Source organism: Microtus pennsylvanicus, chromosome 13, assembly GCF_037038515.1.
Source record: "Microtus pennsylvanicus isolate mMicPen1 chromosome 13, mMicPen1.hap1, whole genome shotgun sequence".
Lineage (NCBI taxonomy): Eukaryota > Metazoa > Chordata > Mammalia > Rodentia > Cricetidae > Microtus > Microtus pennsylvanicus.
In genome coordinates this window covers 24870104-24882461 of record NC_134591.1, presented here as the reverse complement: position 1 = coordinate 24882461, position 12358 = coordinate 24870104, and the positions used below count along the sequence as shown (strand labels likewise).

Sequence of the window (12358 nt, the reverse complement as noted above, 5' to 3'; positions counted from 1 at the left end):
AATAGCAATCCCAGAAATCACCAAAAATATCTTATTTACATAAAACTCAACTTCTCATTGAAGCATCCGCTTCTTTTGTAATGATCCTAACAAGAGCAGGCTAGATTCACAAGAACATAAAGAAGGGGTGATTTTCCCCCAAGGGCATAATTTTACACTGGCGTATCAAAATAGCTTTAGATAAAATTAGACATGTGGGAAGGAATATATAGAAAGAGAATGCATGGTACAAGATCCAACGCAGGGATGTTTGTCATCTGCTTTAAGCAGGTTCCTGTCTCTCACACAGACTCAGCGATTACAAGTTGATCCACACGTGGGTTTTCAGTATCCATCCAAGGCAATGGGCTGTGGACACATTCTGTGGAGGGTCTCTGGAGTCTAATTAATTTCTTGAAGCTTATTAGTAGAATGTGGTGATGGCCATTTTTAATCCGCTTACATTGTTCAAAATAATCTGGGATTTTGAAAAGAACAAAACTCAAAGTTTTTTGTTTAGAAACTAAAGTAAGAAAAAGGGAAATGATAGGCCCCTATCCACCTTTCCCCTCCCCCTGTTGCCATACCTCCAGCTGACTCCAGCATCCCTACCTCCCAGTACAGACGGGTTCCCAGGGTCATCTGCACTCAGAAGCCTGAAAACTGGTCCCCCACCCTTGCTCTACACCACAGCAGGCCTCCAGGTTGTGCTACTCTCTTACCTGCCTCAGCCAGGTGGACTCCGCTGGGAAGATGCCTCACTGGTACTCAGTGCCCTCAGTGTCATTAGCAACCTGCCCAGCATCCTGCCCACATGACACTTGGTGTTTCCTCTCAAGTATGAGATCCTCCGTGATAGGAGAGCTATGGGGCTATTTAACACCTATCTCCAGGTAGCCTCCAGATACTCTAAGAGATGGTTCTGTCAGGGGCTGGAAAAGCCATGCAATGACTTTGGGGCCACTGAAGACGGCAAGTATCTACAAGGTTCTCTGGTTCCAGCTGGCTGTCCTGGCTCAGGCCTTTCCTCCTGGAGTATCACGTGTATAAAAGTGAGGCTAGGTAAAGTCCAGGCTGAAGTACCTTTGCCAAGTCTTCTGCTTTGTGGCGTGTTGAACGAATGTGTCCTCTTCTGTGATGCAGGGCCCAGCCCACCCTAAGTTGAATAATATATTTTCAGGGATTCTGAAAATGGGCCGTGAAGCCGTCTGCCACATGGCTCATGTTTGCACATCTCCATATAGTTACGATTGCCGAATCTGACAGTATAACTCTGAATCTGATTAATTAAGAATGTGTAAAAACAAAGTTCTTGCATTATAGCTCGTTCCTTATCTTTGTGTCTTTTACTGTGATGTTGTAGAACTTGGATCATATGGAAAACTAAAATATTATGACACAATGACTGAAGAAGGTAAGAATGACTTCAGAATTGTATGCCGCTGGCTTTTTTTTCTTTTCCTTCTTTCATTTATGGTGTCTGTGGCTTGCCCATATTTTAACCTCTTTTATTTTCTTTTTGCATGACCTCAGTAACATTGTGTGATTTGCTTTTTGTGTTCTTTTGAGTTCTGCATTTTTTGTCTTGTTTTTGCCATTGTGTTTCGTTGGAATTAGAGACGTGCAATACCATGGGTAATTATGTTATTCCATCCAAACAATCAAACCATCCCGATTATAAAACACACAGAGAGAAATGGTGTCGGCAATGCAAGCACAAATCAACACCCACACACTCACAGGAACATACACATCCTCCCAGCACTCTCCTGAGATGTCCTGCATTTCAGAAGGAGATTAAGTTCTGGTGGATTTATGGTTTGTGCAAAAGCAATAAAGTACCTCAAGTAGCGTAGACACCCTAAACCAGCCTGAAACCAAGATCTCAAGCAGAGGGCTGTGGACTTGTGTTAAGGCCCTGCCATCCCTGCCAACTCTGACAAGAACCTTAACCTGATAGGCCAGAGAATTCCAGGCATCTGAATAGTTTGTCTGAGGCCCCCACTCTGTGAGGTTGGGTGAGTGACTTGAACAATTCCCTAAGCAGAGATTTATTTTAAAAATGCACTTACTAATGACTTCCAGACCTTATTTCAGAGGGTAACCTTGTCCCAGGGACAATCGCTTTTCATAATTATTCAATTCTGGAACAGAATCATAGAACATCAATTTGAAATTTTTGAAATCTCGTAAAGGGAGACGGCTTCTCATCTTAGCCGCTGTTTCACCCCACATGTATCTCCACATCTTGATGAATATGTAATGTTTCTTTAAAGAAAATCATTTTTACATGATTCTTTCTCTGATACTAATGAGCAATCAGAAGGTACCCTAGAATGGCCTTGAGCACAATAAATTCCCAGATGTGTTGCATATCTTGCATTCGGCTTCCGGTATTTCTTAGCTGCTTTAGTTTGCCAAAGATCTCCTAGTTGCTTTGCATGCCCAAAGTGGACAGTCTGAGAGTCCTGGAAAAGAGGAAGCCCTCCTCAGCCCCTCCCAATTCTGACTTGTGCACACCTGGGCCCTCCCCCAGTGCTCTCCTGGGTTTCTGGCTAATGCTGCAATGTGGTTAAGTCACTAAGAAGATCTCAGGCAGAGTCCTGCCAACAGCCAGAAAAACGCAGATCCTTGAGCAGTGAGAGGCCCAAGAACAGAAGAATGAGTGCCCCTCCACCAAAGGATAGAAAGAGCTCTTACACATTAAAGGAAGCCCCTGGCCTGGCTGTTATTTGACTCCTGGCTCGGGCAGAGGGTATGCTAACTTCTACTGCCCTGATGCTAATCTGCACTGTCTCCTTTACTTCCTGCCCACGTCCTACCAGCCCAGCTCCCGTTAGTCACTTTCGTCTCCCTTTCTCTCGCTTTCTTTCCTTCCTCTTTGTCTAACCATCTGAGCAAACACTGCTCTGCAGAATCTACCTCTCTCCGTGCTACCCCAGAGTAAGATCACAGGGAGATACAGCAGTGGTCCTCGCAGTCTGATGATATTGCTTGCTGACGGTTGGGATGTGGGAGAAGGAAAGAGAAGTCAAATTGCTGTCTGGACTAAGAACCAAGGATGGTCCTTAGGAAGCTTAACCACCTGTGTCTTGGTGGCCTTGTGGCTCACCTTTAACATTCTTTATCTCCCACTTCACCTCATGTATTTTCTACTGTCTTGTTCTTAGCTAAACGTTTAGCTCTGCTGTGATAAGCAGGAAACTAAAGCAGAATCCCATGAGACAGCATCCGTGATGTTACTAGCTCTATTTGAACAAGGAAGGAAAGGTGAGAGGGAGCCATATTGAAAGCACTTTTGACTTAGATTTCTTTACCGGGTGATTCTTGGTCCCTGGCTGTGCTGTGAGCCACTACAGTGAATCACACAAGAGGGCTCAGGTGTACAGGGTTCTCAGGTTGCTTTGGTCAGAGAAAGCTTGCTTACATGGAGCTTCTTGAGAGACCATCCCGTGAATGCTACCTGAGCTTGACCCTTCCCCTGGAATGAAAACCTCTGGAAGAGTAAAGCCTTCTAAACACAGAGCAATCCCTCGGAGGTACCAATATCAAGGATATTGTGGAACAGAGGTTCAGCCATCTCAGACCACGCCATTAGGCAGGACAAGCTAAGTTTGGCTTGAAACTTAATGCTTGGATTCCATCAAAGGGATCCAGAGTCAACTTAGATCCCATTGAGGTGACAATAGACATATTCTTAAGGACCTCCCACCTCTCACTTACAAACAATCATCGTTGCTGTGATTTACAGCTCTCCACGCTGTGCAGTTTAAGGGAGTGTCACAAAGATAGGTGTTTGGGGTGTTAACTATGGCTTCACCTCGTTTGGGAAATACTCTGCTCCATGCCAGCAGCTTTCCAGTCTTAACACTGTGCCGAGCCCTCCAGTAGGGCTTTATGACGTTAGCTCACGTGATGAGTCGTTATTTATAACTATTTGCCGGGATTCTCTGGACCTCTTTGTCCTACTTACATGGAGCAGATGGAAAGATGCATTGTCCATGCCCTCTCCTCTCCAGAGAAGACTGGAATAGGGATTCTGAAATCACAGAACTGTCCTACACTGCACAGAGTTGGCACATACTTTTGAGCACACACCTGTGCTAGGTATCCTACTGGGTGCACTGAGGACACGAGATTGGAGAGCAGGCAGTTTGTTCCTATGAAACTTGCAGACAAGGGGAACAACAGCAGAGAGTGACCGAGGAACCAAGAAGAAAATGGTAAATATCAGAGAAGTTCGGAAGATGATGTAGAAAAAAAAATCTCTTCCAGTAAGAAGGAAGAAGATTTTTATGAAAAGGTGGTCTTTGAATGAGCCCTAAAAGGTCAGCAGATATGGGATAAACTGGAGAAGGGAGATGGCAAGGACCAGCTGACTGGGCCAAGAGAACAATGAAACAGAGACCGCTCTGGCATTGTGAGTTGCTGTCTCCTGCTGGGTGCAGGCCCGTGGGGTTTGTAAATTTTGTATTGTCTCCCCAGCATCATCACCACATAAGTAAGTGGTAATAACAGTGAAAAAAATCAAGGTTCACAGAAGTTTTTTAGTGCTGAGAAAACTGTGGTTCAGAGGAGCAAAGCGATTCATCTGGGAATACAGACACAGGAAGTGGTGGCTTGAACTCAGTACAAGTCACACCAAAGCCCTGCCTTGTGCAGGTGGCTCTGGGGAGCACTGGCATTCAACCCTGCCTTGTGCAGGTGGCTCTGGGGAGCACTGGCATTCAACCCTGCCTTGTGCAGGTGGCTCTGGGGAGCACTGCCATTCAACCCTGCCTTGTGCAGATGTGGCTCTGGGGAGCACTGAGATTCAGCCCCGCCTTGTGCAGATGTGTCCTTGGGGAGCACTGACATTCAACCCTGCCTTGTGCAGACGTGGCTCTGGGGAGCACTGCCTTATGCAGATGTGTCTTTGGGGAGCACTGCCATCCAGCCCTGCCTTGTGTAGATGGCTCTGGGGAGCACTGCCATTCAACCCTACCTTGTGCAGATGTGGCTCTAGGGAGCCCTGCCATTCAAGTTGGCTTCAGTGCATGGAGTGAAGATCTTAGTATCTGCCTCCAGTTTCTTTTTGTTTCTGTAACAAAGTACCCCAGCAGATGCAACAGCCTAAGTCATCTATTCATCAACATGAAGTTGGACATGGTGCTAGCATAGGATCAGGACCTGCAGCTGTCAAAGACAATCTTCCTGAGAACTTATGCCTGGTGGGAGACATGAGAGATAAAGCTGTAAGACATTAAACCTGGAGCACGCAGCAGGGTCCCTCTCTCAGCCTTGGGAACCTGGACCAGGCAGAGTCCCGGAAGCCCCAGCTTTTCCCAAGGACTGTATTTGCTTCTAGAACAAGACATGTATGGAAACTCAACTGAATAACCCTAATTGTTATTTCCATGACCTCAGCTAGAGAGAGACAGACAGACAGACAGACAGACAGACAGACAGAGACAGGCAGAAAGGAGAGAGGGGGAGAGAAAAGACACTTTGCCTCCTCAGAAAATAATACTGCCTATTCATGGAAGAACAACTTCAAATCTCTAAAATGAGTAATCTATAGTTTATTTCTCATGTGCTTATACACAAATTTCATATCATTCTCACATTGGAGAATTCTCACTATGACTTCTTAACATTGCTCTAAATGCAAATGTATAAACTACTTCAGGGCTGGTGAGATGACTGAGCAGCTAAAGGTACTTGCTACCAAGTCTGATGTCTCGAGCTTGGTCCCCAGGACCCACATGGTGAAAAGAAAAAATCAGTTCCTACAAACTGTGCTCTGATCTCTAGATGCACACCATGGCACAAGCCCTACTCCACCTGAAAAAAAAATAAACAAATGTACAAAAGAAAAAGTTAACTCAGCATTTTTTTTTTCTAGCTGAGCCCAATATCTCAAGCATACTAGACAAGCGCTCTCTCTCAGACAGACCTCCTCTCCCAGGCCCCAGTTTATAGGATGGATTGAAGGCAAAGGCAATATGCATAAGTAATCATTTTGCCCTTACAAAGGCAGGTAGGTAGCTGGACAGTTGCCTTGACTAGCCTTGAAAGCAGCGATGTGCGGCAGAAACGGCTTGCATCAGGTTACCCTAAAGCTGTGGCCACTTAACAAAGGCCATTTGCAGAAGGAGTTCACCACTGTTTAAAACAATCAATCATTTTTCATCTGTGTAAGTTAAAGTGAGGTAGAAAGGGTTGTGACGGTGAGCGCAAAAGTTGTAAGGCCCTCTCCCCATGAAATTAAGTCTGTTTCACGGCAACCAACAGCTCCTTTACCTAACAAGAAACTGCTGGTGTCGTGCATGACTCATGGGATCCTAAACTACATTTGTGGCTAGGTTTTTCTAAAAACCCTTTGTTTCAAAGAGACGGTTTATAGTTGCCATGAACTAATACACATCTCTTTCAAAGACAGTTGGATTCTGAAATACCATTCAGGAGTGTTCTCCATTGCCAAAGATACATCCTCTAAAACCATAGAGCTAAGACAAGTCCTCAGGTTATCTGGTGTTTTTCCTATACATTTTAATCATTGCTTTAGTCGCTGACTGTGTTATATGCCCTTATATTATCAGATAGAATTGGTTCAACAATGAATAGCAAAAGAGAATCTAAATTAACAATGCCTTAATCAGGTGGAAGTTCATTTTCCTCTTAAGGGGAGGGTCAGGAAGATGTGGTAGCCCTACAATAATTCATAACCCAGACCCCTTCCACCCTCTCTGGTGCTTTCAAGTGTAGAGGTGGTGGGTTGCTGGCTAAGGGAGCTGCTCCAACAGAAAGGAGAGAGTAGGGGGTTGTTTCAGAGGCTGTGACAAAAGGAGGATTTCTGTATATAGTTTTTGAGTTAGAAGGAAGAAAGCAAAGCTTGCAGAGGAGAAGTCAAGGACGGTGGAGGTTGGCTGCCTTCAGCACTGGGAGGTTATGTCAGGTTAGGAATATTCAAAGCCATCTGGAGATGTGATCCAGATGCCGAGATGAAGCAGGCATTCTACTGAGATGACAGGATGTTGCTTAGGTCTAGGAACAACCTAACAGCTCTCATCCCGTTCTTCTAATGAATCCATGGCCATGTGTCATGGGAAAGCAGTATCTATCTTATCAGAAGGAAGAATTTTAGGTCCCTTGAGGGCCAGCCGCTGGTAGTATCATGGCTAGGGAAAGAAATCAACCTTCCACAGTTCAAAGAGAGAATTTAGCCCAGACTAGGAAAACCTTTCTCCTCAGACATAGCCAAAGGCAGAATGGCCTGGCTTAGAAAGATACACGTCCCCTTCTCCGGAGAACAATGTTGAGATGATGGACACCCAATACCCCGCACTCATATTTATGACTGTCCTCTAGGAAGGATGACATCACTCAATGGCTTGCCATCTGCTCCGACCTCTGAACACCTGACCTTGTAGCTGGCCAAGCTGGGAAGTAATAAGTGCTTCCTGGGTCACACACCTAAAGTGACAATCTTGAGTATTGTTGCGTTCGGTTCACAAGAAATAGAACATCTTCTAGATCTTTGACAGAACAGGAGGCGTTAGATTTCCTTTTTATTACAAATCAAAACTTTTACCAGAGTAGAAATTTTAATCACAAACTAATTTTAAATTTATTAAAACTGTTTCTTATATATAAAAAATATTGCATTCACACAAAAGTCAAAAAGGGACACTCCATAACGAAGCCAGGAAGTGTCCTTCCTGCCCTAAACTCCTAATCCTTTAGAGAAGTAAGAAATTATTTCTTTAGCATAACCCTCCACACTGAGCACATTGTTCTGGTTTTGTGTATTAATTTTGCCTTGGATACCTGTCTATACTGGCGTATTCAGACATCCCACGTTCTTTTTTAGTAGTTGCGTAGTATTCTGCTACCTGGCTGTTTCATGGTGGATTCAGTCAGCCTCCTGCAGGTGAACATTTGAGATATTTTCATTATTATATTCATTGTTATCATAACAATGCTGTGTGGTCCTTTTCTGGGCCCGTGTTTTAAATGCTACTGTGTAGATGCCTACACATAATACAAATATCTGAAAACAAAAATGTCAGATCGAAGAGTATGCCAACACTTCTCACACTCTGAAAGACACTGCCAAAGTACCCTCCAGACCAGAATGGTTGCACCAATTTACACTCCCATTTGCAGTGTCTGGGGGAGCCTCAAAGGCCAGGTTTAAATTAGCCCATTGAGGAGAGATGTCTCAGGACTCCATTGCAAAGCAGATAGACGTTGTAATAGAGCTGCTTTCTAACTACTTGTTTTAGAAATACAGGTTTCTAGCAGAGTTGAGTTAAAGCCAGGGTACTTTTGTGGTTGAAGTGGTTGCCCTCTCAAACTCAAGTGACAAGGCTGTTCCTCCCACATAGAACATCCCGTTTCCACTGCAGCACGTTCCTTGCTTCTTCCAAACTTCTGACACCCTCACAGAAATTCCGCAAAGGACACTGTGGGCTACCTCTCTACCTTCCAATAAGGGAGGCTGGTCCTCACTGTGCACAGGCACCATTGCCCTCTCCACCTTCCGGTGCAGGAGACTGGTCCCCACTGTGCACAGGCACCATTGCCCTTTCTACTGCTCACTGACTGAGCAGGAAGCCTACTGTATACAGGTACCATTGCCCTCTCTACCTTCCAGTGACCAAGGCAGGAGCCCACGCACAGACACCATTTCCAGTACTGTGTTATGTTTCATTCATTCCAGTTCATGGTTAATTCCATCCAGTCCAGTCTTCCATGGCCAGAGAATTTTGGGGTACTTGAACAGATGCTTTCTGGAAGGCTTCATCCAGAAAACAAATGTCTGAACTCACCATGACTTCTTCAGGGATGTATTCTGGGAAGCATCTCCCTGGGACTGGATCTTTACGGAGATGGACAGCAAATGTGCAGAACCAAGCTCAGCAGCTAATACCGGGCACTGGATCTGTCAGAAAGCCCAGCCCCAGCGCTGTGGGCAAAGCTGCCATCCTCCTGAAGTCTGGGACCAGGGAGTTCTTCCTGCGAGGATACATCTGCTGCTCGAATGCATTGCATCTTATTTTCCTGATCTAAACTGTCAGCAGTAAAAGCAGAAAGATCAGACTTGGCAAGCTCAGGCGGATTTTGCCACACTGCATATGTAGAAGGTGTTAAATGGCAGCAGAAGGCAAATTGTGGATGCCTCACCCTGTCTGTTTCTGACATCCCTAGAGCTCACGATGTTAGGTTGCCTCACCTTCATCAGTCAAACCAAAATGTGGTTATTCTAAATTAATTATTCCCCTAACACTCCTGGATCTCTGTCTCCTTGTCTCTGAAAAGACAGAGAGACTGGGGAGATTGCTCGGCAGTTAAGAGCACTGTCTGCTCTTCCGAAGGAGCCGTGTTCAGTTCCCATGATAGTTCACTACCATCTGTAACTCCAGTCTCCGGGGATCTGACGCCTTCTTCTGGCTTTAATGGGTACCAGACACACACAAGCTGTACAGACAGAGAGACACGCAAAACACCTGTGCTCTTAAAATAAATGAGAGGGAGGGAAGGAAGGAAGGAAGGAAGGAAGGAAGGAAGGAAGGAAGGAAGGAAGGAAGGAAGGAAGGAAGGAAGGGCTCGTTTCCAAAGGAAGCTGGCATGTTACTTAGGCATGGTAAGTTTCTCTTATAATTAACTCTAAGATGAACTGGATTCTCTCGTTTTAGTCATGGGCCTCTACAACTTGAGTTACAGAGTTTTGGCCTGTGCTGGCATTTTTACTGCAAGCCCACAAGATTTGCAGGTACCAGACTGCAGTGTAAAGTAGAAGGGGATTGAAAATTGTTGGGGGGAGGAGAGACAGAAAAGCTAGGAACTCAAAGTAAGTGCCAATCCTTATACACAAGAAATCTGGGTGGCAACAGATATATTTTGAAAGCCACATACCAATGGCTTCTGTAGATGAAGTTTTAACAAATCTAATGACTTTTACTTTACATCAGGATAAATCACTGGGTGATATACTCCTCATCAGTACAAATGATTTTTTATTGTTGTTGATGTTTTTAGTTTCTGGGTTTTTTAGCCAGTTTGCAAAGACATTCTGTAGGTTTGAGCCTTAATGAGCTGCCTGGGACAAGACCTCACCACCTGTTAGGAAATGCTTGACTTAAATGTTGGCAGGTCCGGGGGTGTGCAGCCCACTTTATCAGCACTGACTCTTCATCCAATCCTCCCCTAGCTCTCTCCAAGGACCCAGGCAATGGGAACCAAGGCAAATTTTAAAGCCTCCATGGGCAGGCCCATCTAATTCAGAAATCCGAGTCCTCCTTGCCTGAGCCACAGCTCTGTCTGGCAGCTGGGAATGGTCACTGAGAAAAGTTCCAGAAGCAGAGCAAGCTCCCTGCTAAGCTCGTGAGCATCAGCTCCCCAGTCTGGCCAACAGCCCCAGTTCTCCTGAAACACTGCAGTAAAGACCTGCTCTGAGGCTGACAACATCATCTATTAGCCCTGCTAAACTTTGGAAATCTACCAAAGTGTGAACTTAAGCAGTCCCCTGGGGCTTCTGCCATGGGTGTTGCCTCTTTCTTGCTTCTCTCCAGAAATAAACTGAGAATTGAGTTTGAAACAATTCCAGGTCCTCATCACTAACCCACTTGCATCTCTCTCTGTTGTTTATAGTCATGGGACCATATCCACAAACCCCCAGAGAGCAAGCCTAGCATTGGGGGACTAATACCCTGTCCTGTGCTGCCTAGGGAGGTCAGAAAAATACCTTGAAGGGTCTCTGATGAACACCATCATAGGGCAGATAGCGATGTGCTAATATGGAAGAAAGAGATCCTTGAAGGTATGTCTCAGAACCTGGCAGAGTAGAAAAGATCACTTCATGTGGAGAATTGGGAGCCATGTGGGAGATAAGTGGGGATGCAGGAGGGACAATGAACACTGGGATCCAGTGAAGATGCTAGAACCAACAGCAGCCCAGGAGACTTAGCATGCAAGAGTCACAGGTAGAGTCCAAAGGTCTTGGCTGAGATGGCTAAGATGCCCCGGGGGCAGAAGACTAGAGTATAGACATCAGCAACGGACGGCACAGGGAGAAGAGCAGCTGCCTAGGAAGGAGGAGTGTTTGAGTGGAGGTGTGCGTCTTCTGGAGAACAGGGTCTGAGCTTCAGGACTGATGGACTGCTACTCAGGTAGCAAGCAATTGGGTCCCCTGGGGAGAAGAGGGAATGAGGAAGAGGGCCCAGGAGGGGCTCTGAGGATTATTGGCATTTAAAGAAGTCCCTGAGGGGTTGTGAAAATTAAAGGTGATTTTTGAGGTTGGGGTAAGGGAAGCCAAATGCTACAGAGAAATCAGGGTCATGCGGAGGCAGAAAACAACCAAGGACTGGTCCCTAGAGCGATGCTGACGGACACCAGGTGCAGAGTCCATGTGTAAACAAAGGAGACTAAGGGCACGGGCACCGGCATAGCCAGCTCGTCCAAGTGGGGTGCCTGCAAGGCAGAAAGGTGGGAAGTGAAGGCACAGAAGGGGCTGTATTATGACCTTGAACTTGAGAGAAGAGGCAGACACTGCAGACTGAAGATGATCCAGAGTCTGGGAGAGGAAAGTCTGCAGACTGGGAACATTAGAAACAGAAATGTCAGCATTTACATGCCAACAGTTATGAAACGCTGGAACTATTTTCAATGTGTTTATGAAAGTACGCTCATGATGATGTAACCAGCTCAGGGAGGCAAGATCATAAATTCACATCGGACAGATGTGCGTTTTCATCCGTTACAGATCTGCCTATACATGTAACGACAGTTGAGTTATGTTGAGCACTTCTACTATGAAGTTCACTCACAACTGATTAAAGACGGTTTACAATAGTAGTTTAGCATCATTAATGTCAATGTAGTATAATTTACTACATGATTTACTTGATGAATTTCATAATGGAGTAAATAATTTAGAGGCTTTAAAAAGTATCTAACATTTTCCTTTAAAGAATACAAATCAAGCCAGTGCCTGTTAAGAAATTACTGTTTCTCGGAGTTTGTGGAATGATCCATTCGTCCGTCCTAGCTGCTAGGTTGCCTTTTCAGTTTTATTCCCTGAGCTTCACCCCATCCTGGCCATCGAGAAGGATCCAGGAATCCAGGCTGAAGCTCCAGGTGTACCAGATGAACCCAGCAAACACTACCAAATACATAGCACAGATTTGCTTAAGATTTTCAAGACTGGCTTGAGAGGAAGCTTCTCGGGGCTGCCATTTTATAAAGGAAGAGTTTCATTGCAGTGTGCAGCTGAGGAGCCTGGAACTGTTGCTTTTAACCCCTGAGCCATCTCTCCATCTCCCAAGCCTGGCATTATTGAGGCATAGATGATGGCTAAGAGAAGGCCCCCTTCTCAGTGAAGTCTGTCCTCTATTGG

At 45.4% G+C, this 12358-nt stretch overlaps 1 protein-coding gene across 4 annotated transcripts in view; it reads left to right on the top strand.

Moving 5' to 3' along the window:
- Slc24a2 (solute carrier family 24 member 2) overlaps positions 1 to 12358 on the top strand; it is a 237039-nt gene that overhangs the window by 179867 nt on the left and 44814 nt on the right. For 2 of the 4 annotated variants that reach the window (XM_075946775.1, XM_075946776.1), the window contains exon 5: positions 1343 to 1393. The exons of the other annotated variants lie outside the window; for them this stretch is intronic. In XM_075946775.1, the coding sequence (XP_075802890.1) occupies positions 1343 to 1393 (51 nt within the window). The remainder of the gene's footprint in view (positions 1 to 1342; positions 1394 to 12358) is intronic. 4 annotated transcript variants of the gene reach the window in all.